At 43.7% G+C, this 23626-nt stretch overlaps 2 protein-coding genes and 1 long non-coding RNA gene across 6 annotated transcripts in view; 2 read left to right on the plus strand and 1 right to left on the minus strand.

Moving 5' to 3' along the window:
• The first annotated feature begins 1233 nt into the window (after positions 1-1233).
• Positions 1234-5557, plus strand: NOL7 (nucleolar protein 7). The gene is made up of 8 exons (XM_021100197.2): positions 1234-1514; positions 1603-1663; positions 2260-2318; positions 3792-3823; positions 4063-4144; positions 4459-4580; positions 4659-4736; positions 5004-5557. Exons 1-8 carry the CDS (start codon positions 1255-1257, stop codon positions 5075-5077), a joined length of 768 nt encoding a protein of 255 aa, XP_020955856.2. The 5' UTR covers positions 1234-1254; the 3' UTR covers positions 5078-5557.
• A 601-nt stretch (positions 5558-6158) lies between these two features.
• RANBP9 (RAN binding protein 9) overlaps positions 6159-23626 on the minus strand; it is an 82135-nt gene continuing 64667 nt past the window's right edge. For all 3 annotated transcript variants that reach the window (XM_021100196.2, XM_084967370.1, XM_084967371.1), the window contains 5 exons: positions 22631-22775; positions 18850-18971; positions 17067-17218; positions 10149-10260; positions 6159-7151 (listed from right to left, as the gene is read on the minus strand). In XM_021100196.2, the coding sequence (XP_020955855.2) occupies positions 7021-7151; positions 10149-10260; positions 17067-17218; positions 18850-18971; positions 22631-22775 (662 nt within the window). In that variant the 3' untranslated portion in view covers positions 6159-7020. The remainder of the gene's footprint in view (positions 7152-10148; positions 10261-17066; positions 17219-18849; positions 18972-22630; positions 22776-23626) is intronic.
• Positions 9320-15358, plus strand: LOC146401190 (uncharacterized). Of its 2 annotated transcripts, XR_014809615.1 has the most exons (4): positions 9320-12650; positions 13133-13392; positions 14102-14600; positions 15256-15358. It is a non-coding gene; the product is annotated as an uncharacterized LOC146401190 (long non-coding RNA). The 2 variants fall into 2 exon arrangements; XR_014809614.1 differs by lacking the exons at positions 14102-14600; positions 15256-15358 and having other exon boundaries at positions 10257-12650; positions 13133-13849.

Below are 23626 nucleotides of genomic sequence, written 5' to 3' on the forward strand. Positions count from 1 at the left end.
TGATGAGTGAGACGTGGACCTTGACTCAAGGAGCTCACAAGGATTTGGTTGGGACAACTGTCATCTAAACTATTACACAGCGTGGACACTACAGCAACAGAAATTTGTGCAAGATTCAGAGGAGAACGCAGTTAAGAGATGGGCGATGGGCGCAGCGAATGGGGGCGACGTTAAGGTGCTTGAAAGGCTTCAAGAGGAAGTCCGCCTGGCTGGGAGTTTTTGAAGTTTAAATAGGAATTCTGTGTGTGTAGGGGGATGGGGGGTGGGGGGTATCACTAGAGGGAACCGCCTGTACAAATGCAAGGGGCCTATGAAACAGCTTGGTTTGTTCAGAGAACGGTGAATCATTTGCTATTGTATCATGGGTTAGGAGAAGATAAAAGCAAAGATTATGAAGGGCCACGGAGGCTAAGAGACGAAATTCGCATACTTGGGGCGGGTGGGCGAGTGGGGTAAATACACACAGGCTGGGGTTGCGTTCACCAAGTCATTGTGTCATGGGCAGCCGCTGTGCAAGGTCCTGGGGTTGCAGCAGTGAACCCGGGATCCCTGCTCTCGCCGAGCTCACGTTCTAATGGGGGAGTCAGTCAACATACAGGGAGAGGGGTCAGTGAGAACGCGGAGCAGAGGCACGGACAGCCAGTGGCCCAGGGCTGGTGGTCAGGATTCCTGCGAGACGGCGGCCGAGGTCGCCACGCACACGTTTGCTGCTGAGGATTTGAGTCTGAGTATGTCGACCTTGTTTCTTCGTTGGTGACAATGGAACATGGGGTCCTGCCACTATAGCGCACTTCTCTCTTTTAAAAACCGCACTTCTTTGGGGAGTGGAGAGTGAAGGAAGCCGAATCTGGATCGATCAAGGAACCCCAGAGCTTAAAAAAAAAGCGGCGATAGGGCGACTGGGCTTGCAGTCACCGGACGGCGTGGCTCCAGTTGCATGGAGGACCCAGTTAACCCTGCTGTCAGCATCCTCCCCGCCGAGAAACAAGCCCCACGTGCACTCGCTCTCGCAGCTCTGGACGGAGAAATGACCACCTGAGCTCCCGCTCGCAGCCTCCGGATCTGGCGGAAGGGAACGCCCCTTGCTTTCCTTAGGCCACGCCCTTCCCCGCCCTGCGCTTGCGCCTCCCGGTAGCTCAATGAAGCCTCCGAACCTGCAGAGGGCGGCAGAACCCCGTCGCCTGCTCTTTACGTCACGCTCTGCTGGCGGCTGCTTCCGGGTCAGAGGGTAGCAGTTTCGGCGCAGCTTGGGTCATGGTGCAGCTCCGGCCGCGCGCGTCTCGCGCCCCGGCCTCGGCGTCCGCGATGGTGGACGAGGGCCCGCCCGCCTCGGAGGAGGAGGCGGAGCACGGCCTGCTGCTTGGGCAGCCCAGCAGCGGCTCGGCCGCCGAGCCGCTGGAAGAAGACGAAGAGGATGATGAGCTTGACGACGAGGCCCCGGAGGAGCTCACTTTCGCCAGCGCCCAGGCGGAAGCAAAAGAAGAAGAGCGGCGAGTTCGGGAGACTGTGCGCAGGTTCGGAGCCCGCGGCCTGGCGGGGAGAAACGCCCCTTCCCGTCCCGCTCGTCCCTGCCCGCTCTGATTTTTCCACCGTTTCTTTCAGGGATAAGACGCTTCTGAAGGAGAAGAGGAAGCGACGCGAGGAGCTGTTCATCGAACAAAAGGTTAGAGGGGAGGGAGGCGTTTTTCACTGCCCAGCTCGGGTTAGAATTCGAAGCTGCTGCGACATGGGGTGGAGGAAGGTCGCTGATTGCTAATTTTTTCTTTACACAATGGTGACAAGAGTATGCGCGGGTGCTTTGTTGTCTATCGGTTGAAGATGGGAGTGAGAAGAGGTGAGAACCTCTGACGCTCCGTGAGGTAGTTTATCTGAAACTGGGTCGCTGTGAGAATTAAGCGCTTTGTAGCCCGAGGGCCTTACAAAGAGGATGGTTGGTTTGCTCTCTGGCGTTTAGCAGACTGGCTACAGAATTGCCCGCAGGTGGACGTGATAGTAACTGCTTTCAGTGTGTACCAGTGACCTGAGAGTAGAATGACAGTGGGCACTTGTCAGTCTTCAGATCTTTCAAAGCATGTGGACTAGGTTCGGAGTTGCTGGTTCCCAGGCTTCCCACAGCTTAGAGATAGTGGAGGGCAGTGTTCAGCCCAGTTCACTATTTGTCTCTAGGGAGGGCTCTTCTTAAAATGGTAGTAAATTCAAAAGCAATCCGGGACATGTTGTCATGAACCTTTTTTACTGACTTTTAAAATGTCTTTTAAGAAAAGAAAACTTCTTCCAGATACTATCCTAGACAAGTTAACTGCAGCGTCACAGACTGAGTAAGTAATGGATCTTGTTTCATTACTCGTTTACATAGTCTTTTTGACTGTTAGTCTGTGCTAACTGGTACAGGTATTTATTTGAATCCAAATAACTGAAGAAACTATAACGTCTAAATTTAAAAGCTATACAGGAGGTATTTGAACTTAGAAAGGTGGAGGGAAATATTTCGTGTCTTTTTGACCATTTTTAATTTTTGTTGTGGTACCTGTAGCTTCTGAGTTGCTGACCCCAGTGACATTTTACCAATTTGGTAAATTGTCACCCACTGTCATTGTACTAGGGGCAGGATAGATGGTGTGAGTAAAAGTGTCTTGGAATTGATGGTTTAGTGGAGTGGCAGGCACTTATCCTTAGGCTCCTGAAACTCAGCTTTACCCCAACTTGCCCTACTTGCTACCAACCTGTCCTCCCTCCTCGTTCCCCATTTCATTTGGCAGCTTTGCCACCCACCAGATGTTCAAAGCTAAATGCTATCCTCCTCTTCCTCATCTATGCCATGGAATCCATCAAACCATACTAAATTTAGGCTTCCAAATATTTGCTACTTTTCCCCCCTCTTCCCCCTTGTCTCCTCTTACTGCTTTCAGTTCAAAAGTTTAACCCTATATTTTGTGCCCAAGACAGTGGTTCTCAAGTTTTTTTTCTTTTTTTGCTTTGTAAGGCCGCAGGTACAGCATATGCAAGTTCCCAGGCTAGGGGTCAAATAGCTACAGCTGCCAGCCACAGGTAGATGGGCTCCTTAACCCACTGAGCGGCGCCAGGGATTGAACCCATGACCTCACGGGTAGCAGTCGGGTTCACTTCCACTGAGCCACAATGGGAACTCCTCAGATTTTCAATAAAAGAACTTTTCCAGAGTTATTGTGCTAAATACATCATAGTGGCAAAGTCCCTCTCATCTTGCAAAACCAAGCTCAGACATCACCCCTCCTTTCTCTTACTCCCTCTGCCCACCACTTCCTCCACGGTAGAACTTTTCCAGTGTGCAGGTGCTTCTGTATAGACATCTGTTTTTGCCAGTTTACCTTTCTCTCCTGAGACCACAGACTTCTTGAATAGTGCTCTGTCCTTGTTTCTTGTGTCTAAATTGTTGTATTAGTCCTTTGAGATCTCTCCAAATAAGATGAGGTAGCCCGCCACCTTCCATTTCATATTTCAAGACTTTCTTGTATAATTATTTTTCTTCAGCTGTTACCCACAACAGTCTGCTTCTTTGGAAGCCTGCCCGCTAATATATTTTAGTTTTAAATTCCGAGAAGATACCCCATCCTCGTATACAATTTGCAGAGTGGAAGTTGTTGGCAGTGCACTGGGGAGTGACTTCTTCCTAAGGAGCCTGAGTCAGAATTGAGAAAGGTGGTGGTAAAAGGGGAGGCGCTTATTTGTAAAACCTGGTGAAATTTTGTAACATTGAGTAGTCTTTGCTGACTGCTGTCTCAACCCATGTTTTTCTTGTTGTTCTTCCTTAGTCTGAAGAAATCACCGGTAAAGTTGAAAGAAGGTACGAAACTATTCTAATTTAAATAACTTCTCCTGAAGTGCGAAGTGCCTTTGTTGTCAGATGTAATATGCTGTCAGATGTAATCCTTCGGGGGTGGGAACGGGCCCAGCCAACTTTGTGCCCTGTATTTCTCACAAAAATACACATGGGTGTGTAATGGATACTTCAAGTGAACTCCAGTATATGTTCCTGATTTATTTTACACAAATGCTAATTAGAAATATAACTCAATTTTTTAGTTAAGTTGCAAAAGAAAAATGAAGAATGTGAGCAAGGAAGTGACTCCAAGAAAGCTAAAGTGCGAAAAGTACAGACTGTTGGGTAAGAAGAGCGCCTTCTTTTGTGTGCAGGATGTCGAGGGGATCTTGGGAAGAGAGCATTGGTTTACTCCTAAGTAGCAGTTTAAGATTGGATCCTCTGTGGAAACACTTGATGCTTATGTTAAAGAAAACACATTTATTTGCTCTACTGAAATGGAAACAGTAGTTGTAAAACAGCCCTGTAATTTTAGTCTTATTATCTTACACATACACAAAGTTAGGATTTGGGCTTTTGTCCCCACTGTTTTGAGTCAACTAAAAAAATTATTTTGAAAATAAGATGGCCTCCTTTTGACCTTCTGTGTTGTTCACCAGCCAGAATAAAAGCTACTTGGCTCTAAGGCTAAAAGACCAAGATTTGAGAGACTCAAGGCAGCAAGCAGCCAAAGCCTTCATACAAAATTGCTTATATGGTCCCGGAACCAACAGAACTACTGGTAATTTCTTTATGGACTGTCTGTCTTCCTTTTTACTACCAATTAAACAGAGAAATGATCAGTAATTCTCTTTTCTAGTAAACAAGTTCCTGTCTCTTGACAATAAGAGGTTACCAGTGAAAAAGGCTGCAGCCCAGTTTTTGAATCATGCTTGGGGTAAGAGTCAGCTTTATTCTTTTGAATCTGATAGTCTTAGGTATCCAATAATGTTCTTTTTTAAGGCGGTAGTAAATGAAGTACCCATTTTTCCCTCAGAATGGCTTCTATTGCTATTTTAGAGTTGCTTCTGAAGCATAGGTCAGTGTCGTGTTTGTGTGTACATATACCTATTTTAGTGCTTACGTCCATGTGTTATCTAGAAAAGTTATTTCTTGGAGTTCTGTCTCTTTACTAATCTTAACTGCACAAAACCTTCTATTCTAGGATCCCAGAAAAAGCAAAATGCCAAGAGATTTAAAAGACGTTGGATGGTCAGAAAGATGAAAACTTCTAAGTAACACATCAAAGCTAAATGAAGAATGAGTACTTTGTATGTATAGAACTTACTTATTTAGAGGATTTAACTTTTCTGAAAAAATTAATCATTTTAAAGGGTCATTATAAAAATCCTAAATCTGTTTGGGGATGTTTCATCCTCCTGGAGTATAATTATGCCTTGCAGGGTTTTTTTTGAGTCCTGGAAGAAAAAGCATTTTCAAAGGACTTCTTTCATTTATCCCTGTTTACCCGTAATACCCACACCACAGGGGCACCTCTGCTGCCCCTCCCTCCAGCCTGCAGCACGTGCAGCAGGTAAAGCTCCACTGCTGCTCTCGGATGCTTTAGTCCGTGGGATGTGTTGCTGCTGTTGACAAGAATCTCACAGACTGTGTGGAAGTGTGCAGTATCCTAGCACAGCTAAAAATTCCATTCTTTGTAAAGAAAGTTTAAGCCTCAGTGTACAAAACACAGCCAATAAACACCTTTGCCAAACCAAAGGATATGGTTATTCTACTGAACAGCTTGTTTTTTTATGTTTTACTTTTTTTTTTTTTTTTTTTTTTGTCTTTTTGTCTTTTGTTGTTGTTGTTGTTGCTATTTCTTGGGCCGCTCCCGCGGCATATGGATGTTCCCAGGCTAGGGGTTGAATCGGAGCTGTAGCCACCGGCCTACGCCAGAGCCACAGCAACACGGGATCCGAGCCGCGTCTGCAGCCTACACCACAGCTCACGGCAACGCCAGATCGTTAACCCACTGAGCAAGGGCAGGGACCGAACCCGCAACCTCATGGTTCCTAGTCGGATTCGTTAACCACTGCGCCACGACGGGAACTCCTATGTTTTACTTTTAACCAGTTTTGGGGTTTGCTTTATAACTGACAGGTCAGATCCCATATTATCATTATGAAAATAAGATTAATTTCCTTCTTTTTTTCCTGTATCACCCACAGAATCAGGTTTGACCCTAATCCATCGAGGCCGGTCTTAGGTTGCAGACCTCCGATTTCCAGTAGCAGCCATTCATCTTAAATCGTTCTAACTTTATGTTAATCATGGGTATGCAGGTACCTCATATATAAACTCAGTTGACACTAGCATCTGTAGAAGTAAATTTTTAATGGCTGGTTAATTATATCACTACATTTTTATTGCAATATAGTACTCATTTAAGCACTTAAAAATGGAAGGTGTACAAAGATTAAATTAAGACACGGTAAATTGACTAAATATTTGGTTTTTATATAAATAAAGGTCATAACCACACTGTTGACATGTAATACTGTTATAATACAACAGTTAAACTTGTGAGTCTACAACAGAAGTCATCTGTAGTTAAACAGGAAACAAAGTTGAAAAAGACCATGTTAAAACAAAACTACTGGGACTAACAGGTTGGGATTGTAAGTAGCAACAGACATATTCACTCAGCTCCTGAGTAGTTCAAGTTGTACAGTACACATTAAAAATGATTTCTTCCATCAACACTATAAATTCAAACTGTCAGATGTTTATGCATTTTGCAAGTTACACTGATTGAATGCTTGTATGGGAGCGGGGGTCAGAATATCTCTCAATTTGAAGTTTACATCACCCACATGCTAACACAAACACAACCTGTTCCGTTTCCTCCCCCATGTCTCCCCCCACAACAAAGAAGGCAGGATTTTTTGGTTTCTTTTAGGTAATTGTTTTAAAGGATTTGTGATGATCAATTTGAACGTCTGAAATTCAGTAATATTTAACTCTTAGACAACTAAGAGGTTAAAGATGGAAAATAATTTCTCCTAACACTAAGTTAGAAAATCATTTGCATCATGCTGTAAACTAGGAAGCAATGTAAAGCGACAAAAACCTGTCCCCAGTACATAATTAAAAAAATCTAAATTTCCATTCAGCAGAGCTGGTCTACTTCCATGTTGACTATATGCCACAATATAAATGTGAGCTCCTTAAATGCATAGCTAATGTAGGTAGTCTTCCACTGTGGCAAAAGCACAGGATCCAATTCCTGATCGAGCCATCAGTCCTAGACACTGTGTGGCCTGTCCCATGGCTAGGGCAAGTGGAGGTTGCTTTGGCAGATTGTGGGTTTCTGAGGAAAAACGATGAAAAATGGGAACAACAATTAGCAAGACATTTTAAAAAAACATCTCTCAATCAGGAACATACTGCATGACACTCCAACGATGACCAATGCCTATACTGCCAACTACCTCACTAGCAAAGGTAGTATTTAAGTGACTGATTAATGCCTGGGACATCTCCTCTGACAGGTAAGATGGTTACAGGGTGTTCAAGTATAAGAATTCTTGCAGAATTGGACTTTCAAAGTGTTACACATTCAGAAGCTTTACTTCCATAGTAACTAGGATGGGAAAGATGTAATTTCTCACTGATGTCTATAGTGGGGAGTAAGGCATCTTTAGTATTTCTCTTTTATTTGACTAAGGTCAGTTGGCATTAACCAGAGAAAATTTTCAGTAAAAGTTTCACTGGCGAATTCTTTCCCTTCTGGGGATAGGACCTAAGGGGCGGCCTGATCGGCTCCAAGGCACACTGGTGAACTTGAGCTGGGATGGTGACCATGAGAGAACAGAGTCCAACGACCCTAGATTGGAAAGGTTAATCTACAATTGACAGGATAAGTAAGAATCACCAATAAATTTTCAGAGTCCTACATAACACAAAATGTGTCAGCTGTAGCACAAATGTAATCACCACCAAAATTTGTTCTTTCCTGGAGATGAAAAACTGAACCAGTGATAAAAGTGGCCAAACCCACAGGAACTGGCAACTTCTGGTGTGGAGATGTCTAATTTTTAATTTTATGAAGATTCCAGTGAGTAAAATGACTAGAGTCCTGCAGACGCAGTTGACGGCAAAGCGCAAGAACAGTGAGGCCTGGCTACCAAGGCGCATCATGGTTTAATTCCTTGGCTCTGAGGCTGTCTTCTGGTGGTGGGAGAAAGAAAAGTTCCGGAAGGGTTGAAGCAAAAATAGGAAGCAGGTTGAGGATTTAAAAGTATAAGAGAAGATAAAATAGGATTAAGAATATTAGAATAAAAATATGCAAGAAAAGATACACTGGTTGGTGGAGAATGATCTGTGGGTTAGGATGATTAAAAGTACAAGCTGTTCTTTGGCAAGATGTTATTTAGCGAAGTTCTGATGGTGATCACGTTTTTTGCAACCCTAAGCAGCATGGGCTTTATAAACAAACCAGATTCAAGAACAACTTAATTTTTACACAACAGCAACATAACAAAATAAACAATGACATGGAAGCATCCCTTCAAAGGGACGTTCTGAACCTCTCTTGAAGGTTCCCAGGGAAAGAGCCTTGCTCAGAGGTAATAAGCACTTCATTACAGTTTATTTTGGCGAAGAAGGCACATTTGGTTCTAAGTATCTTGAAATTTTTTTGGCATATGAAATTTGCAGGAATTACGTATAACTTTAAGCACTATTTACAGATGGAGCTATAAAGTTTAAGCACTATTTATAGCCTAACTATATAACATGGCACAATAAGAAATACATATATGTATCTCCTGGATAATTATCCTAAGCAATTTACTATTTAAAATTTTAATTTCATTGGCGAACCCAAGATTTTTAACTGTCGTTAAGAAAACTGGTCACTTTTCTTAAAAAACTACAAGTCTGAGTGTTACCTAGATACAAAACAATTAGGGCTTCATCATTACCTACAATGTAGTCATTTCAATGACAATTACAGTAAATCATAATTTGCCCTACAATCCCAGCACTGCTACTAAATACAAGTACTCTTATATTTTCACCCAGTAGAGCTAAATGAATTCTGTATAAGCAAAATACAACACACTAACCAAAAAAAATTCACAGTATTTAATTATATACAAACTCTCAATTTAAGCAAATGACAGCACGAGCACACACACACACACACACACGACCTTAACGGAATAAATGGTGAATTTTATGATGGCAAAGAAGCAGGTGAAGGCCCAGTACACACACTTTAAACTGCTTCCTTACATCTGGCCACGTGGGCCCTGGCCCTCATTACAGGTCTCCCTGGCTGAACTCGGCACTGCTCTCACCTGTCCAAGGTTGTTTCAAACATGCTGCTCAAAGCACCACCACCCCCAATCTAACAGGACCCCCAAAACAGCATGGAACAGACTTCTAAATTGGTAGCCCCCATTTTTCTTGAGGAATTACATTCTAAGAGGTCAGGAGAAAAATCACATCTAAATTACCTTTAAAAAAATTACCCAGTTTTTTTTTTTTGGTCTTTTTTTTTTTTTTTTTTTTTTTTTTAGGGCCGCACCCATGGCACATGGAATTTCCCAGGCTAGGGTGTCAAATTGGAGCTGTAGGTGCCGGCCTACACCACAGCCACAGCCATGTGGCGTCTGCAACCTACACCACAGCTCACGGCAACACTGGATCCTTAACCCACTGAGTGACGCCAGGGATCAAACCCGTCTCTTCATGGATACTAGTTGGGTTCATTAACCACTGAGCCATGATGGGAACTCCAAAAATGACCCAGGTATTAAAACATGGTTTTATGCAGACAATCAACCCTGCAGAGTTTATAAATACACACAACGTGCAAGTACAGAATTCATATAAAAAGCATTTGTTCAGTATGTAAACCCACACTCACACTCTGCAGTGAGGTGCTCCTAGTAGTGGCAGCCACACTCTGCGTTCCCTTTTATTTGCTAAGGGATGTAGGTGGGGATGCTGAACTCCAGCATAAATATCACCTGTCTCCAAGGGGACTACTGACGACACTCAAATCACCCACAAGCCCTGTGCCCACGTCCGGCGTGGTGTAGCCCAGGCCGGAGACGCTTGTGTGCACCTTCACACACGGCCTTGTTTTCCAGACATCACAAGATGCGCCCCAATGGAGCCTCTGTTCTCCATTTGAATCCATTTAACCTAGGACTGAGATTCCAGAGGACGTTTCCTATGCTTAAAAGTAATTTTTTAAATGTAGAAAACGTCTCATGATTTTACCAAAATATAAATGCCAGCACAAATACCTTCTCAAATACTCCAGACTTTAGTTGTGCTTTCTGGCTTCACTTACCTAATATTGCACTGTTAAGAGCTGAGCACACAGGTTCTCTCTGAATTGGGTCAAGCTGATTTCCAACTGGGCTGTTCCAAGGATCTGAATAGGCTAGTAAACTAAATGCATCCTGTTGAAAACAACAATTTGGTTTTTAATATCAAACAGTTCAGTGACTGTGCTCACCATGGTTACAAGTTGAGAGACAGGTGAACACGGCTTTAAGGCACTAGACGAACACTTACACCCATTTACCCCAATGACTGTGGACTTATATATACATAATTTTACAACTAGATTAGGCAGCAAAGCCTAATTTGTTTTCACTTTTCTTGTAAATAGCCATTTTCATCATCTTCCCCTTATCTCTGAACACATACAGAAGTAAAGTAGAAATGGAAGAAACTAATTCCTATGGAATGGGCTAGTAGTGGTTAAGGCAAAGATGAAACATTCAGATGCTTTACTTTGTAATTTGTTACCACTAATATGCATTTGACATTAAAAGGAGAGGACCTGCCCCTTTATTTTTTTAAACAGACATGGTAACTAAACACATTTCACTGGACATCATCTTCTCAAACTCAGTAAAAAAAATAAAAGTGAACTGGCTCTCCTTCAGGGACACTCAGAGGAGTTCTAGGCGTCCTCAAGCCGCCACTCCTCGAGGAAATGACTCACAATGTTGAGATGATGGCTCTGCCTTTCTGCGGGGAGCACATAACTCCAGTGGCTTCAAACACTGACCTCAAGTTAAGTGGCGTCACCAAGCAGAAGCCACCTTCCTAAGCCCCCGACCAATCATTTGTATAATGGGCTATAAGCAGTGTGATTTCACAAAGTCTTAGGAGGACTAACTGAATTAAATGAAATCAGCAATGTCAGTTCACTCTAATCTTTCAATAAATGATAAATTACTGTTCGGCCAAAAGGCACTGCGCCCTAGTCCAGGGAGCACGATGACAGAGACACAGTCAGACACAGGGCACCCTCCCGGTTCCGCGGGCCCACGAGATGGGGGCCCTGCTGAGCAAACGAGATGGGGGCGTTCCGGCAACCCTCCAACTGCTGCTCCCTGAGACGGGGGAGACTGCAGTTCCTAACGAACACGCCATCTCCAGATATGCTGCTGGGCTCCCCTGCAGTCATGTGACCGGGGGGGGGGACGGGTCCTGGTCACCTTGGTTCTGCCCTTTCTCATCTGCATCCGCCTCTACGCTGTGGCCCTTAGATGAAGCATGGCTGAGTCAGCCTCGGAGTTGGCTGAGTCCAGGGCCTGAGGCTACCTGACAGGGCTACGTGCAGCTCCTCCAGGGGCCTACGCTGCTGAGTGTTTCACATTAGACGTCTTGCCCCGGTTATTAGTGAACATTCTTTGAAGATAAAAATTATACTATTTTGAATACCCTGCGCTACACATAGGTGCTGGCTACAAGGGAAAAAAAAGCTTCATACACCTGCTGACTGCAAGACCTATGTCTTGACAGTATTTAAGATATTTTATGCACCCCACGAAGATACTAGATTCTACTTCTGGTTCCTCTCAATCCAAATTTATTGATGGAAAAAGTATTCACATCCTATATCCTGTAAAGCTAACTCTCTATCAACCACATGGCTTCTCGAGACTAAGCTTTGTTCAAGACTTAATTCATCCCACAACTATCTAATGTGCTACCTTCCCTATAGTGCAGTTACATTTTAAAGGACTAAAGAATCTGTCCGAGGAATAACTGCTACATAAAACTCTAAGCACAAGTTATCCTCCCGATCTGTATCCCTGACAAGCTACTAAAATGGTAAAGTGCCGCAGTTCCAAATCTGGTATCAAAACCGTTCTGCTTCCACCTTCTAGCATTCAAAGCAAATTCATAGGAAAAGGTGGTGATGGCAGTGATTCGTTGTACACTAATACAATAGTGTGTGAGGCGGTGTTCTGAGGGCTAATGTGCATCATCTCATCAAATGCTCACCATGACCTTCAGAGACTGATACTACTACGCCCACCTGGCGAAGCACACGGAAGCAGTGAGCGGTTACACAGCTACTACTGTACTTCTTCGTAGCAAGATACAGCTTCTTTCTTTCAATAAGTAATCTAATTTTTGCTGTTGTTGTTGCCTTTTTAGGGCCACACCTGTGGCATATGGACGTTCCCAGGCTAGGGGTCGAATCGTTCCCAGGCTAGGGGTCGAATCGGAGCCGTTCCTGTAACCTACACCACAGCTCACAGCAATGCCAGATCCTTAATCCACTCAACAAGGCCAGGGATGGAACCTGAGTCCTCATGGATACTAGTCAGATTCGTTCTGGCTGAGCCACAAGGGGAACTCCAGTAATCTAAATATTAAGAGGAATAAAGTCTAAAATTCTACCCTCATATTTTCAGTACAGCTCAACAAATATTTATTGGACACAGCTGCCAGACACCGAGAGCAAAGACAGGGGTCACCAGGCCCTGGTCACTGTTTCAAGGACTCACACCACCGTGTGGGGAAGGCAGACATGCACAGAAATGAGGTGCTGTGTGTTGCTTATTAACACAGAGAACTGACTGTGTCACAAGAGGCAGCCGCAGGAGCAGGCTCAGGCTACATGGGGCGGAGGCTGAGAGGGGGTAGAAGAGGCATGGCTGGAGCCAGAGCCGAGGACTTAGATCCTAAACACACTACAGTGTTTACACCATCAAGTTCCCAGGAGTAAATATCTAGTACCTTATCTTTCTTTACAAGAGGAATAAAATCAGCAAAGCAACATCACTATTTTAAATCCTACTGTAAGAACAACTGGTGCTTGTTACCTAAGAGATGCAAATAAGTAGTTCTGCCATACTGTTAAACCCACCAAAGTAGAATTTAAGGTAGTAGTGCTACTAGCACATTCCTTTATTACTGCTGGTTAACTGGTAGAGGTTTCTAGAAAGCAATACAGCAGTATGTAGCAAGAGCCACAATAACTGTATCCTTTGACTCAGTAATTCTATTTTTGCGACTTTATTCTAGGGGCATCATTTTGAAGAAACATACATGTATAAAGCTGTTCACGACCTTGAAAAAGACACATGCACCTGTATGTTCATTGCAGCACTATTCACAATAGCCAAGACATGGAAACAACATAAATGTCCATCGACAGATGATTGGATTAAGAAGATGTGGTATATATATATATACACAAAGGAATACTACTCAGCCATAAAAAGGACAAAATAATGCCATTTGCAGCAACATGGATGGAACTAGAGACTCTCCTGCTAAGTGAAGTAAGTCAGAAAGAGAAAGACAAATACCATATGATATCACTTATATCTGGAATCTAATATATGGCACAAGTGAACGTTTCCACAGGGAAAAGAAAATCATGGACTTGGAGAAGAGACTCATGGTTGCTGAGGGGGAGGGGAAGGGAGTGGGTTGGACTGGGAATTTGGGGTTAATAGATGCAAACTATTGCCTTTGAAATGGATAAGCAATGAGATCCTGCTGTATAGCACTGGGAACTATGTCTAGTCACTTATGATGGAACACGATGGGGGATAATGTCAGAAAAAAGAATGTATATATATGTATGTGTGACCTGGTCACCTTGCTGTACAGTAGAAAACTGACAGAATGCTATAAACCAACTATAACGGAAAAAGATAAAAATCATTAAAAAAAAAAAAAGGTGTTCACAAAAGCACTTGAAAGAAGGCAAATAAAAATCTAAAATAGAACAAAGCTTAAATAAACTGACTTAAGCACATACAGGAATATCATGTAGCCATTTACGAATAATTATCAATAGGAGTTCCCATCGTGGCTCAGTGGTAACGAATCCAACTAGCATCTGTGAGGTTGCAGGTTGGATCCCTGGCCTCGTTCAGTGGGTCAGGGTAAAAAACATTACCTCAGTGGGAACAATATCTGAGAGAAATGTGACATTTAGGTAGGATTCTTCAACTGTACTTACATTTGGCTTAAAACCTGCAGCAGTTTCTACAGGTGCATTGAAATGACTCCCCCTCTGCTCCGATCACTGGATTAGGAACCACCTGCAGGCTGGGCAGCTTGTCTAGCCTGACTCCTCCATCTCCAGGAGCACCCTGCCACCCTGCTGAGTTCCAGAAACAGCTGCTCAACAAGGCAGGTGGTTCTCTTGGGGACCACTGGCAGACTCAGGCAGGTAAGCAACAAAAACAAAGACAACAGCAGGAGGAAAGGAAGACCAAGAAAACCAGAAAAAGATCAAGGGAACCAAGGCTGCAGCGGGAGCTCAGGCCCACCCCGAGCACAGCTGGGCTCCTCCAGCGCTCTGCAGAGCACCCACCACTCCACAACTGAGCCCAGCAAGACCACGAGTGCATCACCTTCAGCTTCAACCAAATCCTCTCTCTATATATATATGTATGATTCCGAAGTTTGTGCAAATTCAGAAAAATTAACTTCAGTCACACATGACGAGTAGCTGGCATCTGCTTAGAAGTCAGAGGTACAAACCCAAAGTCACCCACATCCTTTAGATGACCAACTGCATTTTCACTTAATACACAATCAAGGAATAGCTCTGGGAATGGGCCATGTAGTGCCATTTTCTGTGCTTCTTGCAAGTAAGAATCAAAGAATAAAGAAGCGTGAAATGGTAAATTCTCAAAGACGCTACATAAAAATCATACTCAATTAGCATAGTTTTAGCAAGGAAACAGTCAGATGAGCTAGTGTGAAAAAGTCTATGAGTTCCTAAAAACACTGCATACTCCCAAATGCTCCCTAAAACACCAGTTCTCCAAGCACAGTCCATGGACAACTGGGTCCAAGACCCTTTCCGGGGCTCTCGTGATGTCAAAACTACTTTCATACAAGTTCCCACTGTGGCTCAGCAGAAACGAATCTGACTAGCATCCATGAGGTCGCAGGGTTGATCCCTGGCCTCGCCCAGTGGGTTAAGGATTGGGTGTGGCTGTGGTGTAGGCCAGTAGCTGTAGCTCTGATTTGACCCCTAGCCTGGGAACTTCCATATGCCGTGGGTGTGGCCCTAAAAAAAAAATAAAAAACACATACACACAAAACTTACTTTCATGGTAATACTAAGCTAGCACTTGTTCTTTTCTCTCATTCTCTCACCCCTACACGGTGGGGTTCTCCAGGGGCGCCACGATGTGCAGTATTACTACAGACCGAACGCGGAAGGAGGTGTGAGAATCCAGCTTATTGTTCATGAAACCCAGCATTCAAGAGCTTTACAAAAAGGTAAAGCGATGCCATGCTTCTCATTACTTTGGTTTATTTTAGGAAGATGAAATAACACTTCCATGAAAAATTACTATTTAATGGTTTACTGTTATTTTAAAATGAATTAATAATTTTAGCATTAATTTCTAGTAGAGTAAAATCAGTAAATATAACTCATACAAATGAAAGCCCCTTGGTAATCCTTAACAGCTTTTAAAGTGCTTAGATACTAAAATGGTTGAGAACCACTGCCCTAAAATAACCCCCATACTGGCAAAGAAGTTTCCCAAATGGATAACTGAAATAAGAACAAAGCCTGAGAATTAAGTTTCTTAGCATTGTTGACATCAGAGAAGATTCTACAAAGTTGTGTAATAACGAAAATTCCCCAACCTGGAAAAATCAAGTTACGCATGTCTTTTCCTTGGAGATGTAAACGTGGCTTCACAACCCGTCCTAGACTAGACAGATCGGTTCTGCCCACAGGGGTGCTGTCCTTGGCATACAGTGCAGGCGCTGTTCGATTCTCGCTGCTTTTATGCCATATTTATCACTACTAGGTGTTGCTCACTGGCACTCTCTGAGTTTAGGTCAAGAAGGGATGGCCGAGGTCTTTTGGTTTTTTCTTAAAGAGCCGCACCCTCGGCGTATGGAAGTTTCCAGGCTAGGGGTGGAATCAGAGCTGCAGCTGCCAGTCTATACCACAGCCACAGCAACTTGGGATCTGAGCCACATGTGCAACCTACACCACAGCTCACGGCAACGCCAGATCCTTAACCCACTGAATGCGGTCAGGGAATGAACCCGCATCCTCATGGATGCTAGTCAGATTCTCCACCCGCTGAGCCTCAGTGGGAACTCCTAGGCACGGCAGGGGTCTCGAGTCTTGCCCTGTCTCTGCTACCCAAGCATCACTGGGGAGGTCGCCTCATGCATCTCCCCTTTGATTTCTGGACTTCTTTCAAAACATTCAGGAGAAAATGTTTCAAACAAATCAACTCTGAGCTCAACCTAATGCAGGACAACAAAAAACCACAACAAAAAACACCTTTCGCAGCTGGACAGGGCTGGTGGGACCTTTCGCAGCTGGACAGGGCTGGTGGGATCTTTCGCAGCTGGACAGGGCTGGTGGGACTTCCATGAATATGAACACCCCTCGTCTCTCCAACTGCTGGCGAGGCTGACTTAGGGTGCGTGAAAACTCCATCTTCAACGGATACACAGAACTGCGGCTCCCAGACTCAACTGTCTGCATCTCCTCCACCTCAAGACCCAGCACAGGCAGCAGGAGACCTGAAAACTTACTCTAACTCTTCTGCGAAAGACGACCCAGCCCTTCAGCAACCACCATCCCAATAAAGCCCACATATCAGACACGGCCTCTAGCGCACCTGAACCACAGCGACGAGGATCAGAAGGCGCACACGGCCCACGTTCCTTCTAGTAACTTCGCCAAGAAGGCAGAGCGGGAGGGGGCAAGCTGGCGAGGGGCCCGCACCCTGGTGGGGAGCAGAACCGGGACCGAGTGCACGTGTTTGCCTCCAGGTCCAGCACTTCCCGGGGAAGCACGGCTGCCTCCCCACACGTTGTCACTCTCGACCAGGCAGGAAGCCAGGGGTTCAAGTCCAGTTTCTCTACCAGAATTCTCATACTGCTCAATGTTTTACAAAACTACATTTGAGCTCCCTGGCAGCATGTGTAGTTTTCCAAGGGAAAACACGTTTACCTTCAACATTTTTTTATTGGCTGTGTTCTTGCCACATTCTCTCCTCAGCTGTTCACTCATCGCCTGTAGCTCTCTTCCAAAGTGAATCATTCTTTCTATGGCGGCTTGACTTCCTCCACACAACTGGCGTCTCAACTGGCTTGAATCAACTTCTGTAAGCAAAACAAACAGGTATTTTACTACTTTCCTGAACGGAATACAGGGGAGAAATGAACATAAACTGCTTACGACATTTTGGATGCTTCATTTACTAACTACTTCCTAATACTTTACCTAAAGATGCAGATTTACTTTTAACTGAATATGGGACTTTGCCGCTTAAAGGTATACTTCATCTAGGCCTCAAGAGTCTAGGATCCACTATCTAGCTCGTCGGGTGACAACCTTTCAGTGTACAGTGTCGGGATGTACGTGTGTCAAGGAAAACTTTATGAAAAGTTAAGCACAATTTTCTAAAACGACAGCAACATTTAAAAAATAAAAAGAAGAAAGTTAGTAACTGCTTCTCAGATGACTTTAACTGACATAGAGGAGAGACGGTAAGAAAGACTAAATGACTCCAAAAAAAACACAGAAGGGGCAATGACACTGCTCTTAGAAAAATACTACTTTCAGGAAAAAAATTTACAGTGTATATCTTGATTGACAATAATCACTGATCAATCACTAATAACAACATATAAGTCATACATGATGATCGTAGTTAACATTTACTAAGCACTTACTTGGTGCTATTTGCTTTTCACAGATTAGCCATGAGGCAGTTATTATTACACCCATTTTACAGATGAAGAAACTGAGGCAGAGAGCTCTTAAGTAATTTGTCCAAGGTTTTACACAGCTAGTTAAGGGGCAGCTGCAGGATTTCAGCTCCAGGTGATCTGCCTCTAAGAACTCCTGCTCTTAATCGCTATGCCCAAATTACTCTCTGAATGTTGGGGTTGTTTTGCTGCTATCTGATAGAGTGACACTAGGCTGCCTTTTCAATCACACTCCTTGCCTGAAAGAGTGAATTCTACATTGGAACACATAATCCTCAACACGGGGAGACTGTGTAAGTAACAAAAGAATAACTTTGTATTTATGAAGTAGCTTTTCTAACAATTTGTATAAATACCTTTTAATCTCAAAATACTAAGAAATCTAATGTCCTGGAATTCTGACAAATAAGAATAAATAAGCTTCACTAATTTTTCCTCTCCAATTGATGAGAAAGTCTGCAGACAGTTTAACTTTTATGGTGCAATTTCTACACAAGTTGTCAACAAATTAAAATTATGCATGCTAATCTATTTTTCAACCACATAATTGGGGGGGAGCAGAAATGGGGTGTCATACTTAGGCATCTACTATCACAGTTCAGGGACTGAACTATATGCACAGTCAGAGCCACATTAAATGAATTTAAGGAACTGACTAGAATTTACAAAAGCATCTCTACCCATTCTGGTCTTTATTGGTAATACTGAAATAGGTCTAGAAGCCACATCTTTCCATACGTCCAACCTTAACTATCCTAAAGGATATTTCACACCGGTACGTTAGTACCTCTGCACTGATGAAAGCCCTACAGTTGTGCGGAAACAGACGGTTCAGCAGAAGTTACTGAAAACTATCGTCTCTGGCACCCCACTGCCATAAGGAATTTTAAGAGAATATGCACTACTATCAAATCCAATGGCACATACATCTTTAAATTTGACTTATGCTCATCAGTACAAGTAAAAACATAACCTTGTGGTCATCATTTTTTATTAAAAATGTAAGAAATATCACTGCAGACCCATTTCGGTGTCGCAATCTTCCATTTCGTGGTCATGTTTAGAGCTACCATTTAGGAAGCCATTGGATGAAGTCTCTCCAACTCCATTGGAGTAGTGATCTGTCTCCATGTCTACATCATTACTGAAAATGAAAAGACAAATCTAATTTTAGAAATAGCATTATTGCAGCTTAGTTTAAAATAAATGACTACTTAACTACATAGCCTACTTATAAACTGACTTCACAAGGCAAGAGCAATCTGGAAAAAAGGTATTCAGTTAAGTCTTGAAATTATTCAACACCAAATATGTAGCTGACTTTTAATAAATTTATACTCCTGGAGATAAGGGAGGAAAAACGGGTACTGAAACCTAGTAGGCTGTATGGCTTTCTAACAACATGGAAAAATCAGACTTTAGCACACATTTGCCATTACCTTTCAAACTCAGATCTGCATTTCATTCTCTGGGAGTCACCTTCGACCCCAGAAGGCCCACTCCGCAGCCCAGCCTCTCAAAACTACTCCTGGAACCCACCCCACTGCACCTCTTTCCCTGCCCCCATAGTCAACGAGCTTCTAGACTATTTCTTCTCTCATGGTCTCGACATTTTGGCATTTGTCTTCACTTCTTAAAAAATATACTCTCTCAGGAGTTCCCATCGTAGCGCAGTGGTTAACGAATCCGACTAGGAACCATGAGGTTGCGGGTTCGGTCCCTGCCCTTGCTCAGTGGGTTGATGATCCCGCGTTGCTGTGGCTCTGGCGCAGGCCGGTGGCTACAGCTCCGATTGGACCCCTAGTCTGGGAACCTCCATATGCCACGGGAGCGGCCTAAGAAATAGCAAAAAGACAGGGGAAAAAAACAAACAAAAAACTCTCAAAGGCAAATAATAATCTGAAAAACTACTCAGTCTTATCCCCTCATACCTGTCTTTCTTTCTCAAGCTTTCTTAGTGGCTGAAGATTAATAAATATTGCTGAATCTTAATGTTTAAGATACTTATGGGGTTTCCCATTTTCACTCATTTCGCCTTTTCTAAACATGTGGACACGCTGAAGCTGTTAGTGTTTGTCCTTCAGATCCATCCACACCCCAAGCAACAATGAACATTTAACCTCTAAGGTTTCTTCTACCGAGATCTAGGGGATGATTATACAGCCCAGAACAAATTTTCAGCACTTGACGAAAATTTAGAAAATATTTAAATTAAAATGACCGTCTCCCACTAAAAAAAGCAATATATATTCGTTTGTAGGAAAAAAAAAAAAAACCTCAAAAACATTGCATGCAGATAAGCAGAGGCACTCTGTGCATGACACCAGCAAAGGCAAGCGCTGGTTAACAGCTGGGGCAAGCGTGTGCCGGTGCACACATATTTCTGTCTGTAAGACCTATCAAGGTGAAAAAGACACAGAAAGATCTAGGAAGAAGGGGACAATGGCCCTAGACACCCTCGTCAGTCAGAAAAGCTTGTTTAGTATCATGATGAAATTTGAGAACTGCTAAGAGATCAAACTTTAAAAATGGTTAATGGAAATTCTTAAGATTGTAGCTTTTAGTGATCTGATACATAAAAATGTATTTTTGACAACTCAATATAGTATGTGGGAGGGCTACTTTCATTCCACTCACATTTAAGAGCCTCTGAGCCATGTTAGGTGCTAATCAGGACTTAATGAAGCAGCCCCTGCCCTCCCAGAGGGAACAGCCTAGAAAAAGCTTCAAGAGCATCTGCACTATGATGGGAGCTCCTCACCACCAGTGGCACAACACGTGGGGGGGATATAGATCAAGGCCGACATCCTAGAAGAGGGAGCATCAGAACCTGCATTTTTACAGCTTGAACAGAAGTTCTGATGGAGGAGGGGAAGGGCAGGGAAGAGCATCTCCGACAGGTGAGACGAGTGGAAAAAGCACACACGCAGACACAGGATGTCCTGGGAAACAACAGCCACACTTCTGCAGCTTCCTGGTTACCGATCATGGCCTTTAAAAAGGCATTTACTTCTCTGGGACTCAGCTCTACATCTGTAAAATGGTTTTCACAGTTAATACCATCTTTGCCTACTTCACAATACTGTTGACAGGAAAGCCGTAAGCAACTATCAAATAACTCACCTTCTACAGTTCAAGGCAGTACTTACTTTCCTCTACAATGCGCACAAAAGAGGATGCTGTGTAATCAACCCCTTCCGTTAAGCTCGATTCCCTCAACTCAGGTAATAAGAGGTCTCTTTTGGCAACTTCCTGCCATGAGGATAGTACTTAAGAGAAAAACTCATGGAGCAACCACAGTCCTACCCTCAAACTACTGCAGAAGTCTGCCCTCTAACAATGATAAAGTACTGATGTACCTTAAAGCACATTGAGGTACCAAAGGCTACATCTTTTAAATTTCCATACAAAAATTTTACTACAATGTTGCAATTCTGTATTTTCTAGATGTCATCTGCTGACCCTAACCTCAGCAAAAGGCAGTCCCCTTCGCTAAGTTCTTCTCATACCGTTTCTGTGGACTCTGCAATCACCTGCACCGCATCACCATAACTTCAGTACGTTTTTGTCACTTGTGAGAGAGAATTTGGAAATTCTGGTTAATTTCAAATTTGCAAATACAGGGAGTTCCCATCATGGCGCAGTGGAAACGAATCCAACAAGTATCCATGAGGATGTGGGTTCGATCCCTGGCCTCGCTCAGTGGGTTAAGGATCCGGCGTTGCTGTGGTGTAGGTCGCAGACATGACTTGGATCTGGCTTTGCTGTGGCTGTGGTGTAGGCCGGTAGCTGTAGCTTGGATTTGACCCCTAGCCCAGGAACTTTCATATGCCATGGGTGCAGCCCTAAAAAGCAAAACAAACAAACACACACCTGCAAATACACATTTTCACACATACTTCCTTCCTCAGAATCATATTTCCCTTAAGATTCATGGGAAAAGGTAGTTCTCTCTCCTTCAATGGGAGAATTTTACACTGACGAACATTCCCCAAAATGCAGTGTGACCAATCAATTCATCTTCTAAGACCAAACGAACAACAAACTGATAGAATATTTAAGAACCTGCTCTCACACACCAGCATTCAATTCAAATGACTACATTAGCTGCACCTTAGTTCTCATGAAAGTGACCCTGAGGAGGCCAGCATCTGTTGACAGAGACGCCCCCTCTCAAAGCTCTCTGGGTGGGGACCGTGTCCAGCAGAGTGTCTGACATCCTACAGGTTTGCTAAATGACTTGACCAGCTGCTGTAACCAAGCTACTTACAGACAGGTTCTCTCCCAAAAGACTGTTTTTTTGTAAAGTTAGTTATTTGGAACTCAGGAAACACTACACGTTTACACCAACCCCCCCTCAGCCAACACACACACACACACACACAGGAAAAAAAAAAAAAAAAAAAAAAAAAAAGGTGTAAACATATCATCATATGTCAACTCCAGAGATTAAGTATACTATTGTGACTTGACCTGGAGGCATAACAAATGGCATTTCGGTGATCATCTGTATGGGTCTGTGGTGGCAGGAAGACGAGAAGGCAGGACCCTGGATCTGCCCCTACTGCCCCGTTGAAGGGAAGACGGGGTGAAGAGGGAGAGGAGGGAACAGGAGGAGGAGGCTCCACGGACACCGGGAGATGGAAGCTTTGGGGACGCCCCCCTTTCCTTCTCCGCGGCTTTGGAAACTCTCAGAGCCACACTATGGGCCATCTAACTCAATTTCTCCAAATTATTAAAAATGATGATACCTAGAATTAAGGCTGCTTTTACAACAATGCAAGAGCTGGGGAAATGACTTACCTGGTGAAGTTATTAACCTGCTGTGACCGTGACATGTTTATACTGTTCAGTTCTGGAACATTCAAATTGGATGACTGGTGTTTACTATGGCAATATGATTGATGTGCTTTATTTGATATTACACCATTACTACAACTTTCAAAACCTGGAAAAAAAGAAGAAAAAGAGGAGTTCCCATTGTGGCGCAGCGGAAACGAATCCGACTAGGAACAATGAGGTTGAGGGTTCAATTCCTGGCCTTGCTCAGTGGGTTAAGGCTCCGGCGTTGCTGTGGTGTAGGTGGCAGATGCGGCTCAGATCTGGCGTGGCTGTGGCTGTGGTGTAGGCTGGCAGCTGTAGCTCCAATTAGACCCCTAGCCTGTAACCTCCATATGCCACGGGTGCAGCCCTAAAAGAAAAAGGAAAAAAAAAAAAAAAAAAAAAGGCTTATGTTAATAGGGAAAAAGCAAGGAAAGGTGCTAACTCTTCTTTGTGAAAGGAAAGGAAATACTATTTGACTTCTGCTTTAGAAAGTATACAGGAGGAGTTCCCGTTGTGGCTTAGTGGTTAATGGACCCGACTAGGAACCAAGAGGTTGCAGGTTCAATCCCTGGCCTCGATCAGTGGGTTAAGGACCTGGTGTGTTGCCATGAGCTGTCGTCTAAGTCGCAGACGTGGTGCAGGCCAGCAGCTACAGTTCTGATTGGACCCCTAGCCTGGGAACCTCCATATGCCGCGGGTACGGCCCCAGAAAAGACAAAAAAAAAAAAAAAAAAGTACAAAGGAAAGATAATACCTTGGGAAAAACAGAATTAAAGAGATAAGCAGAGAAAAAAGACTGAGAAGGATAAGAAATAAACTGGTAGAAGTAATGTCATAAAAGCCAAGAAAGGAGAGAACTTGAACTACGAGAACAGTAGAAGTGAGACTGGTGAGTCCAGAAAGGGATGAGGACATGAACCGGGCGGAGCTGACTCTTGCTGGCAGCTTGGCAGGGAAAGACTGAGCCAGAGGTAG

This window comes from Sus scrofa, chromosome 7, assembly GCF_054392235.1.
Source record: "Sus scrofa isolate SSC_HxYL_T2T_F1_AM1 chromosome 7, Sscrofa_HxYL_maternal_Yorkshire_Landrace_v2.0, whole genome shotgun sequence".
Taxonomy (NCBI): domain Eukaryota; kingdom Metazoa; phylum Chordata; class Mammalia; order Artiodactyla; family Suidae; genus Sus; species Sus scrofa.

Bases quoted from the DNA above. Each gene is read 5' to 3' on its own strand.
- NOL7 (XM_021100197.2), top strand. From the start codon at position 1,255: ATGGTGCAGCTCCGGCCGCGCGCGTCTCGCGCCCCGGCCTCGGCGTCC. The intron at 4,581-4,658 runs GTAATTTCTTTA...TCTCTTTTCTAG, and splicing joins CGGAACCAACAGAACTACTG to TAAACAAGTTCCTGTCTCTT. The intron at 4,737-5,003 runs GTAAGAGTCAGC...CTTCTATTCTAG, and splicing joins GTTTTTGAATCATGCTTGGG to GATCCCAGAAAAAGCAAAAT.